Genomic DNA, 26,873 nt, shown 5'->3' with positions numbered 1-26,873 from the left:
GTCCCCTTAATAACTTTGTTATGTATGGAATAAGCCCAGAGAGTAACTAACGGAACCGCAGACCTTGCAGTGCGGGAGGGCCAACAGGCTCCGGGAGGGGGGCATAAAGTTGGAGAAGGTTGGAGAGAGGAGGCACAATAACTACAAAATCTACTTTTTCTAGAGGGCCCAAATAAGCTTATTAATGCTTCCCCCCCCAGAAAACAATCTAAGCTACGGCGCTGGTCATCGGTTGCGGGGGTGATCACGATTTACATTACATTTCGTCTTTACCGTAACTTCTAATTTCCAAAGAAGAAAAGACGACAGAAATTATTTTGACATTCTTTGAATTGTATCAACACGTGTTGAAATAGACAGTTCTATGTTTATGTTCTGATATTTATGTTCTTATACTACTAGTTTATTTTCTTATAGTCATATGAGGAGTTTGTGGCAAATTGAGCCGGTGGCACTAGCCGAGTGATCCCGGGCGTTCGCCTTCTGATCATGAGGCGCAATACACTAGGGGTTCGAATTCCTCTGAATAGCAAGGTCGGAATTTTAATTGTACTCAGTATTTCTGTGTTCGTGTTCCTGTAGTGTTTGGAATACGTAGAAAGGACATGAGGTGCCACTGGTATACTGTGTTTGGTTGTTGAAGTGTGTAGAAGTGTGTTGTTGTACTGTGCTTGGCTTCGCTCTGTGCTACAAGCCTTGACGTGCTTACCTTCAGCGTTGCTTTCCTTAGCAATCAAGTTTGCTGTTTTTTTTTCGTTTCTTTTCTTCTGTGTTTGGTTTCGTGACTGATTTAGTTGAATACATCATGTCGTTAAAAAGTGTAAATACCTTAAAATACGATTTTGGTGGTGTTCCGGAGCGACCAAGTAGCTTGACGTTGCATCAGTGGCTTAGTGATAACTTCCGATTTTCTGTTGATGATGTATTAAGCATAGAAATGAACGTTTATCGTAAATTTTTGTATGTGAAACTTCGTACGGAAGACCTATGTGAAAATATTTTGCGTACTTCTGATGGAACTGTGAATTATACTGATACAAATGGAAAACACGCAATCCCAGTTTCGTGGGCTGATGTTCAAATTGTGACTGTTAAGTTGTTATGTACTCCAATGGAACTTGTAGACTCAGACATTCGAAAAGTACTTAGTGACTATGGTGTCATATCTAACATCTCTGATGAACTGTATTCTGTCGAACGTGTGTATCCAATACGAACGGGACCTAAGCTAATACGTATTGAAGTTAAAAGACCCATTCCATCTTTTGTAGTTATTCAAGGGCAAAAGTTTTGTGTAACCTACCCTAATCAGATACGGACATGCCTCAGGTGCAATGGGACACATATGTATTCCAATTGTCCTCTTCGCGTTCCCAGTGATCCTAACAGTTATGCTGGAAAAGTGGCTCCAACAATTAAAAATAGTGATCCTTCAGCTACTCTTACGCCTAAATTTGATAGCATGCCAGTTCCTTCTCGCAACAGGAATAAGACATCAAATAAAGTTTCGTGCCCACCTGACCCCAGTATGCCTACCTTTGACGAAAATAATTTTCCAGCAATATCAAGTTCCGTGTGTGAGCCAAACAATACGAACCCTCTTTCGCCAGGAGTTCAAATAAATACATCTAGTGGTATTTTTACTGAGAAGCCAGTTAACTATGAACATTATCCTCAGCTACCGTTATCTCCAATACAAGAGATACACATTTCAACGGAAGTCCCTGCATCTCATGCTGCACATGACGTGGCGAATATACCTAGTGAGCAGGAAGTTTTTTCTGATAAGTTGAATTCTACAGAAAGTGATAGGCAGGTTTACAGTTTCCCTGGTTCCCAAGAGCGGAATGGCTTGCCTGATAACAATGCAACTGATCACACCATGTCTTCTCAGTCTAGTGACATACAGGTTGACTCTCCTATCACAGACTTAAGTGAAATTACCGAAGAAACTCGTACTCGTCGCAAACGTACAAAAAGGAACGAATTAAGTCAAAAGTTGTTCAAAAAGTCTGAAACTGACGCAAATATGTCTAGCATGTCTACAAGAGGCGCTGCTATGTTGTAATTCTTTCTCTTGTAAGTTATATTTGTAATGTGTTAAGTTACACTGGGTTCAACTATGTTAATTTCTTTTTATTAATTAGGTCAAGTTTACTCTATGCTATTTATATGCTCTAAGTTTTGTCTAATTAATTCCTATGTTAGTTGCTATGCTGTTTTTGCTATTTTCTTTCACGAACTTTATTTTTTATTGGTCATTGTTTGTATTTGCCAATGTGATGTTGCTTAAAATAGCTACAATTAATATTAACAATTTACAATGCCCCGTCAAACAATTTGCACTCTGTGATTTTCTACGAAGTGAAGGAATTGATGTTGCTCTTTTCCAAGAAGTTGGTGTTCCGGACCTGAATCTAAGTCCATCATACATAGTCGAAAATAATTTTAACAATAATGGTACAGGTACAGCAATTGCTTTCAGGTCTTCCACTCGTTTTTCTTCTCCTGTGTGTCACCCGTCTGGTCGCATATTAAGAGATAAACTAGGAGATATCAATCTTGTCAACCTTTATGCTCCGAGTGGCTCACATGCTCGAACCGATCGAAATTCTTTCTTTCCCAGGATGTAGCTCTTACACTAGGACCTAATGTTGATAGATTAATTATGGCAAGGGATTATAATTGCGTTTTACGGCCTGAAGATCAAACCCCAGGCTCCAATTTTAGTCATGCACTCCAGAAATTAGTGACTGGACTTCATTTACAAGATACATGGATATGTCTGAGGCCATAGGCACGTGATTATACTTATTTTCCTATCAAAGTGCATCACGCCTTGACCGTATATATGTCTCCCCACCAATGGTGCCCTGTATTAAACAAGTTGAAATTGTTTATACTTCCTTTTCTGATCACTCTGTTTTATGTTGTAACTTTTTCTTTATATAATCTAAATGTTGAACGAGGTAGAGGTTACTGGTAACTAAATATATCATTATTGGAAGACGAACACTTTTGTGCTGAGTTTCAATCAAAATGGCAATACTGGCTTAGGCAGAAGAAATATTTTCCCCACTATTACAGAGTGGTGGCATACTTAATTCAAACCACGATTTGCGAGTTTCTGCCGTTGGTACTCCTCTGAAAAGTCTCGAGATCTTCGCAAATTGCTTTACTTTTATAACAGATGCTTACGAGAAGCTCGATGTGCTGCTGTTTCTGACTTGTCCATGTTACCTCAGGTTAAAAGTTATCAAGCATTGATTTTAAATTTGAATCGTCGACGTGTAGGTGGACTCAAGATTAGAAACAAGGTTCCCTTAGTAGATGCTGATGAAGAAATATCATTATATCTTGTACTTCGTGAGACGAAACGAGGCCAAGGCAAATGGATAGATCACATTCGTGATGAGGAAGGGCAACTTCATGACGATCTTGCCTCCATCAAATGTGCATTTTTGTTGTATTACCAGAACCTTTATGTTTTTTCTGAAGTTAATAAAATGCCTGAGGAATCTTTCACACCACCTCCTTGTGTTCTTGGTGGTACAGCACGACAATTTCTTGTGCGCCCATTTACTATTGAAGATGTACAACAGGGAGTCATGGCACCTCCTAAAGAAAAATCTCCAAGACTAGATGGAATATCTGGAGAATGGTATATTAATTGTTTTCCTCTCATTGGTGAGTTACTAACTTCTGTAATCTGCTGTAAGCATCCGCGGCACCCATTTCACACAGACTTTGTTATAACCATGTTCCAGCATTTTTTCAAGGCATTACATCCGACATTCAGTTTTGTACACAATTCTCTGGTCGTTATCCGGCGATCAGTACGAATGAGTTGATCAAGACGTTCTTCATTGCGAGGGAGGAAAGCTGTGCAGGGTTGACCGGGCCATGGCTTATCATGAACACTCTTTTTACCACCTTAAAAATGCCGTACCCATCGCCTCACATTGCTCACGTCTATTGTATCGTCTTCATAAACCATTACCAAGCGTCTATGGATTTCAATCGGTGCAATTCCTTCAGCAGTAAGGATTTCAATCGGTCCAATTCCTTCAGCAGTGAGGATTTCAATCACAAATCGTTGTTTTATACGCACGTCCATATCAATCTCCATTTTGGAACACTCCTATGCTGGAGCCAACTACCACAGAACAACGGGAGCAGTTGCAAATAAAAGAGGAAGGTTCAAGCATTAGCACTACACCAACGACATCTGGCACGGACATACAAAGTCAATACACGGCACGGACGAAATTTGTGATTCCGTTATTCGTTAATGGAAGCAGCACAGAACTTTTTTTATGGTGAAAATTGTACTAAATGTTGGTAATAGTTTAGTCTAATTTGGTAATGATGGTACTTTTTTGTTTAGTTTCCCTTTCAGCAGCGAGGCTATATGAGATATTGACGTACAGCGTAACATGGAATCGAAACCACATGAGCTCTCGCCAAGAATTAATAGTGGTACTACAAATTAGTATAGCTCCTAGTTCAGGAGAGTATGATTGATGTGTCATACATTCGTGACGTCTTCCTTCTTGTCTTATTACCATGCATGAACACTTTGCGGGACCCCATTTCCTAATAGGATAAAGCATGTTCACATACTTCAGGGATAACGCGCGTGAGTCTCCAGATCTAATCCCTATCGAACATGTGCGGAACTGGTAAGATGATGCCTTACCTCCAGCCACATTTCGACAACGACCATCAGCTAGTTACACCAAGATCTACAAGGAGAGTATGATACCATATTCCAGACGTACACTGACGATGCATTCGTCCGACTGGCGCGCCGAACAGATGTTAGTGTGGCTGATTGGGCTGGTTACGCGAATTATTATTGCGAGTGCTGTACGTTTTGAACTCTCTATATAACATGTTCTGAATGTTCTTTTGGTGAGTCTTGAAAGTACCTACCATCACCTTCGTGTGTATCAACATTGGCTTAGAATTGTGAATTCCTACTGAATGTTCTAGAGTATTCGCCAATATGAGCTATATAGGCCCTATATATTTCGGGGAGTTTGTGCCAACTGATAGATTATCTCAAGTATTTCCATTTTTTTTTTATTTTATTTTATTTTATTTTTTTTTTTTTGAAATGGAACACATATTAGCTAACGCCTGATTGTAACGATATATACTCTTCAAGTTACCAGCAAGCAGTATATTTAACCATTCAAATTCAAACAATATGTAGCTTTCGAGAAAATTGAGAAAAAACAAATTTTTGTGGTGTTAGAAAGTATGTTGTTCTTTGTCAATCTGATGCAGTTGATAATTTTTATTATGCCAGAATAATTATTATTTTATTTGGGCACTTTGTATAAAATATACTGTTAAGCAGCAGAGCGTATCTATTGTTGCTCGACTTCTTCTAACAGCGACGCAATACTGCTAATAGTGATAGACATATTCCTAAAGTGACACACATAATCCCATCAGTGACGCGCATATTCTTCGCAATGACGGACATAATCTTAACAGTCACATACATAATATTCACAGAGACACACAATCTTAAAATTGACGAGCATAATTTTAACAGTGACACATAATCTTCACAGTTACACACATAATCTTAACAGTGACACACATAGCTCTAACTCCATGGCCTATGGAACGCAAAGGTTCATGGTCGCATTCACAAAACGTCTCCATAGCTTCTGTCCTTCGCCAACTGGACCCAGTTTGTACTTTGTATTCCTATTTCTGCGACGTCCATCTTAATATTGTCCCTCCATCTGCTCCTAGGTCTTTTCTGATTGGGTTTCCAGTTAACTAGTTGTAAATTAATTAATAAATTACACTAATAGTTAAAAATACCCAAAATATTTTTTGATTTGATATTTTGCAGGACGATGAACTGGGTACTTCTCGTTTTCCATACTTTGCTGATGGCAACAGTCTATGCTGAAAAGAGACAGTTATTAATTATCATGTTTGATGGGTAAGTATTATCATAAGTCTATTCAGTATATAACCCTAATCAAACACGAAGATATACAAAAATAAAATTAAATAAAATATACATTTATACAAAAATCATATACCTAGTGTATTTAATATATGTTGTGAAATATTAACATATGGCTATACGTAAAGTGCAAACAAACGAAATATCACCTACAGTTATTGTTTAATGATTGTATTTACTCATACTTGTTTATGTAGAGCAAGGTTGACGAAGTCATACTGTTAATAATTCTTTTACAATTTAATAACAACCAAATTTTTAGCATACTTCTCCAAATTTTAATTGTGTGCGTAAAAATTTTGTAATTCCATTAAACCTCCATTTTACTAGCTCCACCTAACAACAAACATTTTTTAGAAACATATCTAACAATTAGGCTCAAGCCCAAGTTTGAAAAGATGGACAAACTCATAGCTCCTCCTTCTGATTGACTCCAGCCTTTTCTACGATATATACATTTTTATGTATGTTCTCACGGTCACCCATCCAAACACAGGCAAGAAATTCACATTAAACAAATTCGGCGAGAAACTTAAATCTCATGTGACCAGTCAAGTGATGGGTACAGTAGCATCTCTTGCGTCACGACTCAAAAACTACCATCGGATCTAATGTCAGCTATGTGGAAATTTTAAATCTCACCGTCGAGCGTTGACCATTAGGTGATGGAGTCATGGCGGGCACTAATAAGAAAACAAGCAGGAAAGTGAATGTGCAAACGTAGACAATCGTCCAAAGAGACTGAAATGAAATAAATACATGCTTACTTTCAATCCTAAATCCAAGCAGGACTAGCATTATACAATATTTTTGTAAGCATTGTTAAGATCGTCTTTGGAACTAATTTCATCAAAATCAATTAGCTTATCTCATGCATTTCACAATTATAATCGAGGATAAAACGATTTGTTTTTTTGTTTTCAATTCAAGGCTTGCTACACTATTACTTATAAGAGGTATTTTGCTCAGTATTACACAAGCATTTTGTGTATATAATAACTGGACACAGCGCTATTTTAAAAATGAATATCATTTTTACAAAGTTGGCAACACTATGTTATTTATAACATGTTGCGTGCTTGACATAAAATTAAATTTATAACTTTACATCCCAGAGATATGTTCTTTAGTGTAAAGCAGACAGATGAATAATGACAGTGAATTATCATGAAAAAATGGTGGAATAAGCATATGGAATGTAGCGGTTAACTTCAAGAAAACCCAAGGAAATAATGTTGTCCACTACAGGCTCAATCGACCGGGGATCAAAACAGGGACCCTCGTAATGTTGCAAGTTGATAGCCTGTATATAATGTGTCAGCAAACTTTTTCAAAGAAACAAAAAGTGGTTACGTGACTTGAAGATATTTCAATTGATCTAGAAGTTCTAGTTTCTGGATTCACAATTCTCAATAAAAAAGTGCAATAATGTTATCTATTTTCATCAGCAATTATAGTTTTGGAAAATGTATTGCATCTTCAACTGAAACACTGAATCCAGTTTCTTCTTGTTGTTGCTCACCTCAATCATAGGTTGGTGGGCAACATGGAAATTTTAAAACTTTTCTCTCGCTTGGGAGAGCTGTTTTATACTTTGATAAGGTTTCTTCTTCGTAACTGCATCAAGATATTCGATCCTTGGTCTTCCTCTTCCTGGTTTTCCTTCTTCCTTTCCCTCCATCAGCACGGTGATCCAATCGGAGTGTCGAATAAGATGGCCAAGCATGCTATTTCTTCTTTTTCTTATTATCTTCATGATCTGTCATCCTTCGTTAACTTCCTTTAGTACGTCTTCATTCCTATTCCTTTCGGTCCATGATATGCGCATCATTCTTCGTCAACACTACATTTCAAATGCTTCCAGCTTGTATATTTCAGCTTTTCTCAATATCCACGTCTTTGATCCATAAAACGCCACGCTCCATACCAGTGTCTTAATAAATCGTTTACGAACGTCCAGCGACACATTTCTTGATGTTAATAGTACTCTTTTCCTATTGAATGCTTGTTTAGCTTGCGCTATTCTGGAACTTACGTCTTTTTCGCTTCTTCCGTTCGAGGATATTAAACTTTCGAAATGGGGGGAAATCTTAACGTCTTCGATTTTTTCTCCATCTAGCCATACGATTGCCTCTTCCTGTCCTGCTCTTGTGCACTTTATCACTTTGCTTTTCTTCTTATTTATCTTCATTTTGCATGTTTTCTCCAGTTGGTCGTTCAAGTTTGAAAGTGCTTCTTGCATGTCCTCATCGTTCTCCACTATCAATGCTATGTCATCAGCAAACCTTATTGTGCTGAAAACCTGACCATTTACTTTAGGCCTTTCTCGTTTTTCTCAAAGAATTCTTTCATAACTTCTTCTATATAAACGTTGAACAGGAGAGGTGAGAGTCCACATCCTTGCCTTACTCCTTTACTTATTCTTGCTTCCTTCTGATCTCTTCCTATAACAGCTATCTCGTTCCTATAAAGTTGGTATATTATTCTTATGTCTCTGTAATCCACTTTCAGATTCTTCAACGCTCTGAACATGATGTTCCAATCTACGTTGTCAAAAGCTTTCTCTATATCTACAAATGCTATCACAATTGGTTTGTTTATTCTGATGTGCTGTTTCATGATCAGCCGTAGACTCAGTATTGCTTCCCTTGTTCCTCTTTTCCTCCTGAATCCAAACTAGCCCTCGGATAGTCGTTCTTCGATTTTCCCTTCTATGCGATAATTTTGCACAGTATTTTTGATGCATGAGAAAGCAAATTTAGCGTTCTGTGTTCTTCGCATTTCCGTGCGCATTTCCTTTTAGGGATAGGGACCAATATGCTTTTCTCGAAGTCTCTTGGTACTTTTCCCGAGATGTACATTTCATTAATAAGATTAAATAGTTTATTTATTGTTGCTATTCTCAGATTCTTAATCACTTCCGTTGGTAGGTCTTCTAAATGCACTTGACAGTTTGGAAGCATTCCTTGCAAAACGTACAAATATTTATCAATTTAATGGAAACATCTAAAAAAAGAAAATCAACTTATCAGATTAATATAGTGTTGGACCACCTTTTGCTCTCACGGCAGTTATGACGCCACGTGGAATGGAGTCGTAGAGGTCGTGAATGGTAACAAATAGAATATGACTCAATTCCGCTTACAGTGAATCACCCAATTCTGTGATAGAGGATGGAAGCGGAAATCTGGTGAGGATTCGTATCTACAAGTGGACTACAGGTTTAGGTCCGAGGATTGTGCGAACTAGTGGAGGTGTTCTACCTAGTACCAATGTTCGTTAAACCATCATAAGAGCTCCAGCTGTGTGAATGGCCACACTATCGTCCTGGAATATGGTATCATTGCCGGGAATAACATCTGAAACTTAGGATGCATATGGTCTCTTAAAATAATGACATAATCACGGGTAATGATGCGATCGGTGATCGTCAGGGCAGGACACACTGGAAACCTGAATATTACGACCCACACAGCATCACAGAGCCGCCACCATGTTTCTCGTTTCAGCGGAGACACCACGGATCATACGCTTCTTCGGGAGATCGTCACTCATGAGCTCGGCCCATGTTATGAAATAGGGTGAACGATGACTCATCCGACCATATTACACGTTTCTAGTCATCGGCGGTCCATGTTTTAAGTTCGCGACACTACCGGCGTCGTGTAAAAGCGTTATGGAACCTTATGAGCAGTTCAGCCTGTGCGATCCGACTCCGAATGTCCATGCCATGTAACTTCCGAAGGACTGTGATTGTCAACACAAACTGTGGGAGATGCTGCTGCTGGAGGTCCTCCGTCAGTTGCATGCAGTCGGACGACAGTTCTGAGTGAGAATCCGCTTTAATGCTATGCGGAACCTGTCACTGAGAATTCTCTTCCGACCACAGTTCTTCGTTGATGTGGTTTTGTTTGAGTTTTGTCCAAGTCCATCATCAACTTGGACACTGTTCAATACATTTGGACACTGTTCAATACATTCGACACACTCAATACATTTGGACTTTCGTCATGCTAGCATCATATAACCGGGAGCCAACAGTTCGCCATTTTTGGAAATCAGAGGGATCATTTTATACTATCAGTTCATCATACACTGCCAATCTATTACACTCAGGCCGTCTGAATATCACCAACCCAGAGATCTGACTTCAGGGTTTCAACTTTAAGTGTTTCCATTAATTTGATAAGTATCTCTATGTTGCCTGAACAAATATGTTTGTTATACAGTAGAGTTTCTTTGTGGCGAATACATTCACGGACCTGAATCATGTTCGTGCTTATTTTTCGAAGGTAAAATCTGTTTAGAAAAGTTAATACTTTTTTAAAAATTGTTTGCGGAAAACATGTCCGGAAAACTTATGGGGACATTGTACAGTAAAAGGCCATGAAATGTCCCAAGTTTTCGACAGAAATGTGTTTCGAATGTGGCCGCATTGTCTCAGTAATGCGTTCCCTACTGAACTCAAAAGAAGATGGAGCCACGTGAGGGCTCAATAAGTATGTTTTTAGAATATATTTTCTTACTCTTTCAATGTTTTGAACATTTTAATGATACTACCTATTTGGTTCTTGTGTAGTTTTGAGTAAAATTAATGAATAATGGAATGTATAATGATTAAATAGGCGTTAAAGTAAAATAAATAAGAACACACACACACACACACATATATATATATATATATATATATATATATATATATATATATACTATGTGATCAAAAGTATCCAGACACCCCCAAAAACATACATTTTTCATATTAGGTGCATTGCGCTGCCACCTCTGCGAGGTACTCATTATCAGCGACCTCAGTAGTCATTAGACATCGTGAGAAAGCAGAATGGGGCGCTCCGCGGAACTCACGGACTTCGAACGTGGTCAGGTGATTGGGTGTCACTTGTGTCAGAAGTCTGTACGCGAGATTTCCACACTCCTAAACATCCCTAGGTCCACTGTGTATGATGTGATAGTGAAGTGGAAACGTGAAGGGACACGTACAGCACAAAAGCGTACAGACCGAACTCGTCTGTTCACTGACAGAGACCGCCGACAGTTGAAGAGCTTGTAAAGTGTAATAGGCAGACATCTATCCAGACCATCACACAGGAATTCCAAACTGCTTCAGGATCCACTCCCAAGTACTATCACAGTTAGGCATGAGAAAATTTGGATTTCATGGTGCTCATAAGTCACACATGACGCAGGTAAATGCTAAACGACGCCTCTCTTGTTGTAAGGAGTGTAAACATTGGATGATTGAACAGTGCAAAAACGTTGTGTGGAGTGACGAATCACGATACACAGTGTGGCGACCCGATGGCAGGGTGTGGGTATGACGAATGCCCGGTATCGTCATCTGTCAGATTGTGTAGTGCCAACAGTAAAATTCGGAGGTGGTGGTGTTTTTCTTGGAGGGGGCTTGCACCCCTCGTTTTTCGCGTGGCACTCTCACAGCGCAGGCCTGCATTGATGTTTTAAGCACCTTCTTGCTTCCCACTGTTGAAGAGCAATTCGGGGATGGCGATTGCATCTTTCATCACGATCGAGCACCTGTTCATACTGCACGGCCTGTGGCGGAGTGGTTACACGACCATAACATCCTGTAATGGACTGAGCTGCACAGATTCCTGACTTGAATCCTATAAAACACCTTTGGGATGTTTTGGAATGCGGACTTCGTGCCAGACCTCATCGACCTAGATCGGTACCTCTCCTCAGTTCAGCACTCCGTGAAGAATGGACTGCCATTCCAGAAGAAACCTTCCAGCACCTGATTGAAAGTATGACTGCGAGAGTGGAAACCGTCATCAAGGCTAAGCGTGGACCAAAACCATATTGCATTCCAAATTCCAACAATACCGATGGAGGTCGCCAAGAACTTCTAAGTCACTTTCAGCCAGGTGTCCGGATAGTTTTGATCACATAGTATATATATAAAATTCTACGTTCACATTAAAAAAAATAGATTGGTTTTCCAAGTACATTTGATTCAAAGGAATAAAGCTAAGTAAACATGAGCAAATTCTTGCATAAGCAACTTTTCCTTACCATTAAAAAATATATGAGTAAGCTCCACTAATATATGTTTTATGGCAGTCTGAGTCATTTTATTCAGAGAGGTACTTATTTATGTATCTGTTTTCTTCTATAATGGATTGGTCGTGGCAGATATGTTGAATGGCCTGGACGATCACCAGATTTCTACAAAACGTATTATATTGTGGGTCACGTTTGCACAAATCCTTTGCCAAGTATGAAACTAAGACTCGAATGATAGATACATTGAAGAAGAAGATACTTATTAAACTTGGAACATTTTAATAAGAAAGTGTTCTCTCTTCTCTTACAGTGAGTTTCCATACTTAGCATTTTGAAATTACGTTAATAGTTCCTTTGCCGCATTGCTCGCAATTTGTATAACAGACATCTGTTAGCCAATGAAACTCCCATACTTGTTTCGTAATGGAAACTGTAACTTCAGAAAAAATTATTTTACATTGGTTAAAGTACGAGACATATTACAATATGGAGTGGACTTATCAAACATTTCTTTCTCTTAAACATAATTTCACCAGATGTTTAGTTTGTGCAGTTTTGGAGATACTAAATTCGTAAAATATAGTATGGTGCGTCGTCTCCAAGAGAAAAATTAATATCTCAGAATCTAAGAGCTCTAAGACTTACGTTCACATGAATATTTTTCATTGAACAGGAGTAGCAAAATAATTATACAGGGTGTAACAAAAGTTCCTTGACATAGGCTAACTTTGTTATGAATGGAGACAAAAAAAAAAAAAAGAAGTAAAGAGAGCAAATTTCCTAGAGATGATAGGTTTTTAATTTTAAGTGTTGGATTAAAAAAAAAGTTTTGGCTTTATACTGATAATCGCTACAATGGCAATTGAAAATGGAATGTTGCCAGTCACAATGCTACAGTAGAAGCATTCGTTCAAGCAATAATTGAATGGAAAGCAAGCTAAAATTATGCAGTAGGTGCAAGTGACACTTTGTGCCACCAGCTTGTAATATATTAAAGTAATTGTAAATAAAAAATATGCATTTTTTATTTAGTGCATCTAATCATGTTAAGACGAAAAAAAATCTTTCTTTCTTCCTTCTGGCTATTTTATATATAAAAAAGTAGTTTATTTTTTCAAATATAGCCAGCCTGTTTGTGGCATGGAGGGGGGAGAACGTTATCTTGCTTTCTGGTAAAGAAGGCTTCCTCTTTTGGCTTTAGCTACGCAATTTTTGTAAGGGAGGGTAGAAACGTCCTTTGGGCCGATTGCCTATAAATGCGAATGGGGGCCATTCATATGATCTTCATTTTGATGTAGAAGTCCTTCGTTTAAGGATAGGTCGGAGATCACATCTCGGCCTTTTTGATGGCAGATGCCTCAGTGGTGGCATACTATTTTATAGGGAACTAGCAGCGTTCACCCCGCTTCGCTGCGGTCACCCCGGAACGCAATAAACTTTGTTACTTAGATAATTTTTACTTTTTCGCTTTCAAGTGATATGATAAAAACCATAGAAGATTGCAGTAAATGTTAACATTATATCGCCTGTCATTTATGTTAACCCGCCCCGCTTCGCTGCGGTCACCCCGGAACGCAATAAACGTTGTTACTTAGATAATTTTTACTTTTTCGCTTTCAAGTGATATGATAAAAACCATAGATTGCAGTAAATGTTAACATTATATCGCCTGTCATTTATGTTAACCCGCCGAGTGACACGGTCATGCGGGTTGCATATAAATACGTTTATTTTTACCTATGATGAACTAACAAAGGATTTGTACGTTATGGACACTTGAATGGTCAATTATCTCAAGACACTGGTAATTAAAAATTAAAGTGATATGATAAAAACCATCTAGGGTCCAAATCCTAATAACCCCCCAAAAATGAAAGAAATTGGTTCAGCCGTATTAGCGTGATGAGGGAACAAAGGATTTGTACGTTCTCTTTTATATATAAGATTGTACGGTCCCTCGATTTTAGTTTTTGATACAACTCAGATTAGTGATTCTGGGTAGGAGTTTCAGTGCTCGAAATGGGAGTCTGTACTTCTTTTATGATAGGGATTGGTAGGGGTAGCCCATGAGTAGATTTTCTTCTTGATTTAGAGAATTAGAAAATTTGATATTTTATATTTGAATCCTATTCCTGTTATAAATACTTGATTTTCTTGTGTTTTTAAAGAGTATTTACGCTCACAATTTAAGTTTCTTTTTAGTGAAAGCTAGTTGTAGTGAGATTTGATTGTCGAATCATATGTTTTGCGTTCGCGTCCCCGGAAGGCAACTTACATATTCGGCCTGCTTGATACATTGTGGTAGGTCTCACTCTTAATAGAGATTGAGGGCCTATATGTTAATTGTGTGTTACACTTTTGAATTTATCTGTTCCGTAGTGAGGAACATATTTCTCTTGCTAGAGAAATTTTCTACCCGACAACAAACCTATCCTTTTTAAATTCAATTTAGTTAGCATCCTTGTTTAGTAGCACCGTCTTTGTTAGACTATGTTACGAGTAGATATTAGGCCTGGTTCTGGATAGATGCTGAAGGAACCTTTAGAATTAAGAGCATACGGAATGGCGTGTAAGTAAATGCAAAGAAAGCATTGTTCACAGAACTGCATATTAAGAAATTCTTAGCACAATTAACGTCTGTTTATTGATTGTAATCTAAAGAGCAGGAACTATACTTCCAGAGTAGTTATAGTAATAATGTGCCTTTCGAGATCTATTATAGGTCTTGAACTAAACGCCATTAGAAAGAGACATAATTTTAATTGCATTTTCTTAGCAAATAAAGATTTAAATGGGAAGGATACGAGGTTTTTTAATTAATAGGAATTGTACACGTGGAATATGTTTTATTAATTATACCCTAGACAAAATCACACTTAGATATCCTCTGAATTAACAGGATATCTAATAATTTATCCTGCAGGTTGTGTGTGAGGAAGGTTCCATATCCAAGAGTTCGAATTCCCGAACGATGCACGACTACTTACTTTAGCCCGAAAGGTGAATGAATTATTTGTATCTCTTTGGGGCTAAATACATCACTCTTATTTGATACAGATATATGTTAAAGGAGCAACGTATAATTAGGAATCAAGTGAATACTGCAGGACCTAGTATAGGGAAGAAACAAGAATACTAAACAATCCTATTTGTAATCATTAACAACTAATAAATCATGTAATCATTATGGGGTACATGGGTGGCTGGGGCCAAGGTTGATGAAATTCATAACAAGTTAAAAATTGATTTGGAAAAAAGTACCCATGATGTGAAAAACAATCCAGCTATTGCTGCGTATTACTTCAACTTTACCTTTTCTTGATACATACTATTATTAATAGTATTTTAACTAGTACTAACATTAAATGTGTCGTACCCTTACGACGGGTATTACTACCTCGTAATGAAATGCTGCCAATCAAAAAATAATGTACTGACATCCAAAGTACGTATTCTGCAACTATCATCTTTGAATTTTAAAAGACGCCCCCGTTATGAGCTTATGATATTCTTATTAGCGGTTTGTACAGGACGATACTATTGTTTTCTTGTCTATCACAGGGACATGCGTTGACCCAACAAATTACCCAAACAGTGCTGAAATCCCGTTTCTCCCCTTTTCACTATTCATATTTGATAACAAATAATATTTCTAACTTAAAGCAATGCATTGGTAATATTAACAAAGTATTCTGTTTCACTGTCATTGGAGTTCAAGGTCGGAAACTGTTTTTTCGTATACGTTCTAACAACAATCTTAAGAGATTTCACTTTTTTTTTTTTTTTTGAAAAAATGAAGTGAAATTTGTGAGTTTTACGTCCCACTCTTATGCCGGTTAGGCTAAAGGAGACGGTGATGATGAGTAATGAATGAAATGGTGGAATGAAGAACTGGGAGGAAACGGGAGAACCCCGAGAAACCCACGCACACGGTGTTTGTCCACCACAAAGTTCACTTGGCGGGGGCTGGGATTGAACCCGGAACCCCAAGCACCAGAGGTGAACGCTCTACCACTGAGCCACCGCGGCCTTTTTTTTTTTTTTTGAGTTTCTATTATCTTTCTTCTGCAGTAAGAATGTCTAATGAAGAATTGTGTAGGACGCTGAATAAAGCATCAGTTCGAGAAAATATGTTGTGAAAAATTGCAAGAGGAAAGCAAAATTTAAAGTTTTATAAATCTGATAAATGTCTTTGAATAACAGGAAGAGCAACATGTTCCACTTCTGACAGACGTTACATGGAAAAATTTTTAAAAAACACTATGCAAAGCTAATCTCTCTTATTTATTTATTTATTTTCTAGCATATATTACCCGCTTCGCTGGGTTGAAATGAAAATTTAATACACAACTCCCTATCTCATGTGTTTAGTGCCCGTGAAATATGCTGTTTTCGTTTTTAATGGCATCGATTTAAACGGAATCGGAAAAATCATTGATCATCTCGGCTACCCCGAAAGCCATGGATTCGACACTAATATTGGTTATTTTTGATGATTTTATTATCTCCCCCTCTCCCAAGTTGCGGGGCTGAATTTGGTTTTAAACGCGATCGGAAGTGTCACCGATCATCTCAGCGGCCCCGGAAACTATGGATTCGACATTAATATGGGTTATTTTTGATCAGTTTTATGTATTTCCCTTTCACATCCCCCAAGACGTGGGGCTGAATTTGGATTTAAACAGCATTAGGAATGTCACTGTTCATCTCGGCGACCCCAAGAACTATAGATTCAACACTAATATCAGTCAGTTTTGACCATTTATATATATATATATATATATATATATATATATATATATATATATATATATATGTGTGTGTGTGTGTGTGTGTGTATGTATGTATACCCCTCCTCCATGTTGCGGGCCATGGCATTGTAAGTGTCACCGTTCATCTCAGTGACCCCCCAAAAATTGTGGATTCAACACTAATATCGGTCGTTTTTAATCATTTTAAATATTTCTTCCTCCCCCTTCCCCAAGTTGCGGGATTGAATTTGAATTTAAATGGGATCGAAAGTATCACTGTTCATCTAAGCGACTCAGAAAACTATAAGTTCGACACTGATAGTGGACATTTTCGATCATTTTTCTATATCTCTTTCTCTCCCTCCCCCAAATGGCGGGAATTATTTTGGATATAAACCGGATCGGAAATGTCACTGTTCGTCCGAATGATTCCGAAAACTATGGATTAGATACCAATATTAGTCATTTTCGATCATTTTTAAATGTTTTCCCCCTCCCCTACGTTGTACCCTCCCCTCTCCAACTATCAGGGCTGAATTTGAATTGGAACAACATTAGAAGTGTCACTGTTTCTCTCATCGACCCCGAAAACTATGGATTCAACACTAATATTGGTCATTTTTTATCATTTTTGAATTTCTCTCCTCCTCTCCCACCTCTACGTTGCATCGTCAAAGTGAATAGCCTAAATTAATCCCTGCTACCAAACTCATGCATGTTTAAAAGTTTGATTGGCATCGGTCGGGTAGTTCAAGAGTGATGAAGTCATAAAGACAGTCATTTTTATTTTTTTTACATATCTCTCCCCTCCCCCACCCTAGGTTGGCTCATCAAAGTGAAACGATTAAAAACACCCAAGGCCCGACCCTCAAGTATGTTGAAAATTTGATCGAGATTGGTTAGGTGGTTCAAAAGTTATTAGGTTTTATTAGTTTTGATTTATACTTCCCCCTCCCCTCTCCCTCCCCTAGAATCTACCGTTCAAGTGAAATTACAAAAATGTTTCCAGATCCGAACCTCATGTATCTTGAAAATTTGATTGATATCGATCGGATAGTTCAAGAGTTATTAAGTTATAAAAATAGTCACTTTGAGTCTTATATAAATTGATTTTTATATATCTCCCACTCCTCCTCCTCCCCTACATTGCACCGTCAAATTTGAATCATCTCAGGCCCGAACCTTATCTATGTTGAAAATTTGATCAAGATCAGTTATTAAGTTTTATTTTTTATATCACCTCCTCCTCCCCGGCCCCTTAGTTCTACCATCAAAATGAATAGCCTAAAACCATCCCAGCCTTGAACCTCATCCATGTTACAAATTTGTTCGAGGTCGGTCGGGCGGTTCAGGAGATTTAGAGTCACAAACATAGTGATTTTCATTTTTATATATACTAGCTGAACCTGCGTTCTCTACACAGCGCATCATTCACATATGAGCATGAATCTCCTTGTTATTCCTCACATCTGTACATGTCCCTTTACAGACACAAGTGAAAGACATCTTCATAAAAATTGGTAAGAGATGCCATAAAGGGGAGATTTTTTCTATTACTTCCGGTTTGAGTTTTTAATTCGTGTATGACCACTGTTTTCTTTCTTCTTGCATGCTGTATGTAATAAGCAAATACAGTACACATACAATTAATTATGTCAGTGATATATGGTGTTCATTGGGCAAAACACTCGAAACAATAAATATTCAACTTTGAGTGTAGAAATGGCTATCCTTCGTTTTTCAATATTATTTGGCCATGAAACAAACGCTTGAAAGGTATGCAACCCCCTATACAATTTTGTTGTGTTGGAATGTACAGTGCGTAAGATATGATGCTTTAGTTTTTCTTCTAATTTCCACACTTCCAAGGTACCCATAAAAATGTAATAAAGAAATAATGGCCATGTTTTTTTTAAACATTCAATTAGAGCTGGACAATCTACATAAAAATTGCAATTGATAAGTGAAAACGTTATCTTTCTAGAGCCTGTACTTTCCGAGATCTCATTGTCGAAAGGATCGGCCACAAACATATAAACGTCCACAAACGTATAGTTTAAAAGAACTCCAAATATGGCAGCACAATTCATTTGCATTGTTTTTGGAAAAGACATTAAAATACAAAGGCTTTGAACAATAATTTAAAAAAATATAAACTTTATGAGAAAAGATCTATTTAAATAATATATTTAAAGAACAAATACTTTAAAATATTTTTCTTCGTTAAACGTGAAATCACAAATAACCGTAAATCAAAGGGTTGATATTCAAAGTTCTAGGTTGGAGATCAGGCGCTTTTGTTCAACAGAATATAATGAGAAAGGCAATCGATAGATCGAGCTTAACATATTTTTTGAAGCGGAGGATCATATTTTGATTAATACGATCGACATGGCCCGAGCTACTCTTTACGAGTAGAGTTCGAGATTTCAACCACATCTTCATCTGGCATTCTTCACATTTACTTTATCATTGATCATTATCATTTTCAACTCACTTCTTTGAGGTTTGAGTTCACATAATTAGTGATATTCCGCGTACTAACCTATACCTGGAGCTTACCTTGTACTAGGTTTGAGCTAACTCCAGGTCGAATTATTATTTACATTATAAAAACGCGTACTAACACATACCTGGTGCTTGCCTTGTAATAGGTTTGAGCCAACCCAAGGTTAAATTGATATTTTCACCACAATAACGCGTACTAACACACATCTGCTGTTCACCTTGTACTAGGCTAATCCCAGATCGAATTACTGTCTGGATGTCCTCTACTCAAGACCTTACATTCACTTAGCAAATTCTAAGTACGAAGTGTCTCTCTCCTCCTGAGGACGAGTATACTCCACCCCTTCTCAGCTTCCATGATGGCTACGTTCAACCCAGTCATCTCGAAAAAGAAGACTAAGATACCAACGAAGAAAGTCAGCAGATCTCAATACCGGCCTGAAGACTTCCTTGTCCCGTTGGGGTGGCCCAATACCTCCGGCGCTACTGCCGAGCCACGACCATCTTCGACTAACCTGTCAGCGACTGGCGTCATATTCCTTGCTCCACCGCAAGACGACAATGCCATGGACTTTACCCTCGTTACTACACCAAAGCGATGTCGCTCGTCCCTGGAGTCCACACTGGGCCAACAATCTTCATCAGACTTTCCTGCTTTACCAATGAGTAACAGATTTGCGCCTCTCTCTACTCTAACAGCTGACGGGTCTCCTGAGGTAGAGCCACGACCCAAACCCACGAAAGAGATTAAACCACCTAATATTTACATTTACGGCATCCAAAACACTTACAACTTTACCAAAAAGTCTTTCCAAGACCCTCAGAGAATCGCCTCAGGTTCGGCATAACAAAGAACGTATCATGATTCAGGTATCTTCTAGGGGCGACTTCACAACTATAAAAAACTACTGCGAACAGACGAAAACTGAATATGCTACTGGCATCGCCAAAAATGGCCGAACCCTAAAGGTTATCGTTGCCAAATTACCCATCGATACAGACGTCGCTGATCTTCAGTCTGAACCAATCACCTTAGGCTTTAAGCCACTCACGATTCATCAAATGTCTCGTCGGGGCCACACTGGTGGAGATAGGGTTCTCATGCCCCTTTTCCTCATCTCTCTCGAGAAAACTCCAAATATACAGGAAATCTACAACATAACAGCATTGCTTCATTATAAAGTTATGTTTGAGCCTTATCGGCCGCCGAGTGTTCTGCAGTGTTACCGCTGCCAACGTCTTGGTCATTCACAAGACACTTGCAAAGCTCACATAAGTGTGTTAAGTGTGGGCAAAGTCATTTTACGAAAGCCTGTGTCAAACCAGATGCATCCACGCCAGCAACCTGTGCAAACTGCCGTGGGGTCCATCCAGCCAATTATCGCGCTTTCCCCGTCTTTCGCTCCTACGCAGATGCTCTCAAGAAATCAACTCCTTCTGGCCGTAGCTCCGGTCCTAATGTAACAACTTCACTGGCTCCTAAGGCCCCCCGCAGCGACCGTTTTCCACCACCAAATCAGGATGCTCCATCTACGTCCAGCACACCAGATAGCGTGTCTACACCATCCTCCAACGACTTCGATCTCCATTCACTCCTCACTTACATCAAAACCTTCAACTTTGACCGCATTATCTCGCATCTGAAGAAAGGATTTACTAGACTTCGGGAAGCCACGGATCTTGCATCCAAGGCTGCTGTCGTCATAAAGACATTTGCTGACATAATTGCTAATGGCTGCTTCTAAACAACCACTCATTCGTCACACTATATCTATTGTAACCTGGAATGCAGATGGTCTTACCGACCAGAAACATATCCTAATTCGTTTTCTAGCTGAACATCAGGTAGACATCATGCTTATAGAGGAAACTTACTTCACTGCCCAGGTTAAACACTGGAGTTTACCCAACTACCAATTATTTCGCCTCGATCGAGTTCAACGTTACACACACTAGAAGCAATTTCTATAGAAGTCTTCCTCCCCGGGATTCCTATCATATTGGTCACTGGCTACAGCCGTTCTCCAGCACATGACTTAGATCCCAATGATTTCGACGCCATCTCGACTTTGGGCTCCAAAATCATATTGGCAGGGGACTTCAATGCAAAACATGAGGAATGGCACTCCAGACGTTCCAACGAAGACGGATGAATATTACACCGGTATCTGCACACATCTCCGTTCATCGCCTATGGGCCACCTGATCCAACTCACCATCCTAAAGCAGGCGAAGAACCTGATGTGCTGGACATAGTCCTAAGCAAAGATACCATCTTAGCTACACGTCCTTACGTGATCTCAGCACTGGACTCAGATCATGATCCGGTTCTTTTCAAAATTTATCATCATCATATCTCCCGTTCTGCATCCGCTCATATCTCCCGAACTACAAATTGGGATGTCTACAAGCAGGAATTAAATTCTTTACTCGGCATAGCCGCTCGTCCAAATTCTCCTGCGGAAATTGATCAAGCGGTCGCCCATCTTACGCTTGCTCTACGTACGGCTGACTCCCTCAGCACATCAATAATTCCTGACTCGCAGTCCGGTCCACACTGTGACCCTCCATTACTTGGTCTTTATATCCATCTTAAACTCTGGACTCGAAGTCTTGGCAGCGCACAAGGCATCCACTCTACAAAACGCGATGGAACACCTTAAGCCGCAAAATCAAGACCATCACTCGACGACAAACCCAGCAGTACTGGAAGACACTTTTTCGTGGGGTCACACTTAATGACACTAAAATTTGGCAGTATTCCCGCCTTTTCCAGCGCCGAGAAACTTCTCGTCACACTCAAATACTGCAAGGTCTGTATGGAGTCATAGATGACGACCAAGGGCTAGCAGGCTTATTTGCTGCATCTCTAGAGCGCCAGTTTACACCTAATACGACTCCTGTCGTTCCTCACATTCGGCAGGACTTTTGGGCCACTATGCGCATGCCCATCTATTTTTAATCAATACTTCCCCTGCCTGAGGTCGTAACACCTAGGGAAGTTGAGCGTCAGATTCGACACTTGCCCAACAACAAAGTGCCTGGAGTTGATCAGATCCGCCCGGAACTACTGAAACATGGGACACGGAAGCTACTCCTCTATCTTGCTGCTTTATTTACGAGCATCTTTCAGGTTTGATAATTTCCTTGTGCTTGGAAAGAAGCGAAAGTCATTCTTCTCCCTAAAGCAGGTAAAAATCCGACTCTCTCAGAAAACTATAGACCAATTAGCCAGTTATCTCATGTGAGCAAACTCTTCAAACGAGTTCTTCTCGCCCGACTTCACGAACACGTCACCACTTACGATATACTCCCCCACCATCAATTTGGTTATTGTGCTAACCACAACATAACAAGCCAATTAGTGAGGGTAGTCGACCACCTGACTACCTCTTTTAATCGACGACAATATGTTGTGGGTGTATATCTTGATATCTCGAAGGCGTTTGATAAAGTGTGGTTACCAGGAATCATTTATAAACTTCACTTACAAGGCTTCTCTTTACCTTATCTCAAACTCCTCACTTCATACCTCTTTCGTCGCTTTTCCCATGTTTCTGTAGGACAGGCCAAGTCTGCTCCCAAACCAATTCAAGCTGGTGTAACTCAAGGCGCGGTTCTTTCACCTCTGTTTTACACCTTATACACCGCAGCCTTCCCCGTTGTGCCACACTGTTTTCCTGCAACATACGCCGATTACACTGCTTTCTTCACGAACAGCAGCAATCTCCGTCTTTCTTACCACTACATGCAGCGCCAACTCAATGTCTTTCAACGCTGGGCTACCATATGGCGCCTAAAAATCAACGCGGATAAGAGCGTTGCAGTCTGTTATAGCAAAAGACGCAGGAGAGCCATCCATCGCTTATTCTATGACAACATTGAACTTCCACACCGTCTGCATGCAAAATACTTGGGAGTTATATTAGATCGAGGCCTTCCTTTTGGTCTTCATATCAGGGACATTAAACACCGAGCCCTTCGAAACTTGTCTGCCCTCTATACTATTCTGCATTGCAGTGTCTTAAGTCATGAAAAAAGACTCCATGTCTGGTAATTTATTCCACAATCACATACGCATGTCTAGCATGGCAACATGCGGCACTCAGTCATTTGCGCACGGTCGAGAGTGTGCGAACCGGGGCAGCTCGTATCATAACAGGCCATGGCCGATATACGCGTAATCGTCAACTTTTAGAGGACTTAAACATGTATCCTATGCGGGACGTGTTACATCAACACCATACTCGTTTTTGGGCCAACCTCCCCCGCCACGTCATCCCCGCTATTGCAGCCATTGGCACAGCGCATACACACCGACGAACTTACAGGACCCCAAGGTTGTAGCATAACTCTTTACCCACACTCTACCCCCTCACTGCGACAGTTGAAGTTGAAGGTCACATGACGTCGTCGTATCTCATATTCTAACTCACCCCCTCAAAGGTCTAACCATATTCTTTTCTATAGCTGTCATCAAGTCAGGGAATTTTGTCCGATACTCGACACAAAACTTCACTTTCAAGCTGAGCTAAGCCAAGCTGAGCTTTTGTTCATATTCATACTTACTTTGGGTTAAGCCTAACCAGTCTTAAAACAGTTATTGCACCTTCCGATGAAGAAGTATTGCAACATGTATTTCTGAGATCGGTGCAAGTACGCTTTTTACAGGGTCGACAAAAGGATTATACGCCTTTTGGAGGGTTAAAACTTGTATTTTTGTTTTATTTTTTCTGACAACTCTGATCAATCTGTTAACAAGCGCCCCCGTTCTGGGTCTGCTCCTGAGGCGGCCAATCTTGCCGATAACGAACATGATCTAATTATGGACACGCAATCATCTATTAGCAAACGAACCGTTTCTCCTCAACCTTCGACTACTCCGATCCATAATTTTCTCATAACTAATTTTGACACCAAATTCAAAAACTCGAAACATGTTTTCCAACAACTTGTCAAATACGTTCCACGCCTGGAAATAGCCGAAATTCGCTTCACGAACAATGGTGTCATACTGAAATCGACAAATCCAGATTTTCATCGCCATGTCCGTAACAAGGCCTCCTTCGAAATTTTTGGCAAAAACGCAAACATTTCTGTTTTGCAACCAAAACATCAGGCCCAAGCTCCACCACAAATTAAACCACCATTATTATCTGTGGTCATCAAGGGTTCCGAGATAACAGACACTGAGGTCGAAGATGTGCTTACCGCTGAAGAGGTCAGCATTCAAAAATGCATTCGAATCCGCAACAATACAGGCGCTACTTAGTTCGCTTTCTAACCAGCGAACAACAGAACATTGATTACTTGTTGCAGCATGGAGCCTACATTTTCAAACCCCGTCACAAGGTAGAGCCTTCTCGTACACCTCCGCCACTCCCGATCAGTTGTGAAAAGTGCCGAGTTTATAATCAATACTTGACAGCTAATTGTCCTAACAATTCTAAGTGCGACTACTGTGGTCAAACTCACCTCACTAAAGATTGTCCTAATGGAACAGCACCGCCACAATGTAATACCTATAACGAAAAGCACCCTACTTACAGCTATAAGTGCAAGGCCAAACATCCAGCGGAGCCTACGAAACCGGAACTAGTTGTGCCTTTACGCATTCCCGATTCTCCAGTGCCCCCACATAATTCTCTGCGTGAACCAGTTACTGTTGAGGATATGATTCGTTTTTTTAGTCTCACGCTTCAAACTATCCGTCTGTTCTTGCGAGCCCACATTGTCGCTCAAGTCATTCACACGACCAAAGTGTTATATCACCTCGATGTCAAGGCGACTTATTCTGGTCAGACTGTCCATTTTCAAACCAATCCCGTCACAACCCAAGTTTAATCGTTTTTCATCATGGATAGGAGCTTTCTTATAACGTTACTCTACCTAAATATCCAGTCGTTATGTACCAGGAAAGATCTTACCGCTCTATTATGTGAACATCAGGTACATAGTTTTCTATTTTCCACGAAGCACTCTGTCTATTTTCCAGGTTATGATTTCACCCGTCAAGATGGCCCTCGAGGACAACGAGCAAACGGCGGAACGGCTATAGGGTCCCAACATAAACTACCAAGTCGAACCATTACTTATAACTTTTCTGAACCTCTTCCGGAACATAAGATCGTTACTATTTACTTTAAAGCGTGACCAATCACTGCGGCTATCATACATATTCGTCCACATGTTCGCATACCAAGTTGCTTCTTGACTTATCTGGATACTACCTTCCGCTATTATATTATCATGGCTGATATCAACTACCACAGCAGAAGTGATGCTGAGAAACGTGCGTTTTCTAATTTTATCAATTCGCATACAAATAACGAAATTTGCGCTATACTTAGAGCAACACGTCCACATTCAAATACCACTCCGGATGTGGTCATTGCGTCTTCTAGTATCATGCCTTATCTCGAGATTACTGTTCTTGATTCAATAGGTAGTGACCATGATCCTATCAAAGTGGATTTACACTTTCCTACCGCCAAGTAACCACAACAAGGAAGCTCTTTGTAGCCGGCCAAATTTTCACCGAGCTAATTGGATAGAGTACCGAAGATAATTAACGGATATGTTAGGTGATGTTCCACTTCCAAACGATATCCCATCATTTGACGCTACGCTAGGCCAACTCACTACGAGCATTCAAACCGCCAGTGCACTCTCCATTCCTGTTACCACCAGAAATCTCTACAGGCCTAAATTAACCCCTCAGTACCTCTCATTCATTTCCTTGGCCCGGACTGCATACAAGTAGTACCTACGCACTCGTGATGCTGTCACCAATATCTTTGTATGGTGCAAATTACATCCGAGCGTATAAAAAAACGTAACTGGATCAGAACTGTCAACACTCTAGCTACAGAAAGCCATCCAACACGTTATGGAAACATTTCAATCGTCTTATTAGGAAAACCAGTGCATCTCACTATCCGCTAGTTGAGAACAATACTGCCTTGACCACAGATACAGAGAAAGCTAATGCTTCTGCCCGGATTCTTCAAACCATTTTTACACCAGAAATCTCGCTTCGAGACAGGTCCAATCTCTAACACTGTGTTGCGAAGTACAGCAACCCTCATAATGGGTACCTAATAATAAATATGGATCATACTCTGGACGATCAGAATCCTTTGACAGCACCTATAACTACACTAGACATTACCGAAGTCCTACGCCACAAAAAGAACACTGAGCCTGGCTTCGATCGTATCACTTACTGTCACATTAAGGAAAGTCCAGTTCTTTTATTCCTCATTTTGGCGTCGCTGTATACTTTCGTTCTCCGAACCGGCTATTACCCACCCGATTGGAAGGTTTCCAAGGTCCTCGTGTTTTTTAAGCCACATAAAGAAAAGTCAGACCCAGCATCATACAGGCCAATTTAACTGACGTCAACGTTAGGCAAAATATTTGAACGTATAATCGTTCACAGACTTCATCACCACTTTTCAACCCATGATCTTCTGCCTACACACCAAGCCGGTTTTCTACCTAATCACAGCCTCCTCGATAATCTCGTACGTCTAGTTACTATTCTCATGAATCATTATAATAAAACAGCACCTTCCTGC

General features: G+C 39.7%; 1 protein-coding gene across 1 annotated transcript in view; it reads left to right on the top strand.

Moving 5' to 3' along the window:
• Positions 1-26,873, top strand: part of LOC145687791 (glycerophosphocholine cholinephosphodiesterase ENPP6-like) — a 202,723-nt gene that overhangs the window by 12,262 nt on the left and 163,588 nt on the right. The window contains exon 2 of the mRNA XM_081761224.1: positions 5,876-5,968. Within this exon, the coding sequence (XP_081617350.1) occupies positions 5,880-5,968 (89 nt within the window). The 5' untranslated portion in view covers positions 5,876-5,879. The remainder of the gene's footprint in view (positions 1-5,875; positions 5,969-26,873) is intronic.

The sequence above is a fragment of the Thermobia domestica genome, chromosome 6 (assembly GCF_964235325.1).
Source record: "Thermobia domestica chromosome 6, izTheDome1.hap1.1, whole genome shotgun sequence".
Taxonomy (NCBI): Eukaryota; Metazoa; Arthropoda; class Insecta; order Zygentoma; family Lepismatidae; genus Thermobia; species Thermobia domestica.
The sequence above is the reverse complement of the archived record's forward strand: the minus strand, read 5'-3'. Positions and strand labels throughout refer to the sequence as shown.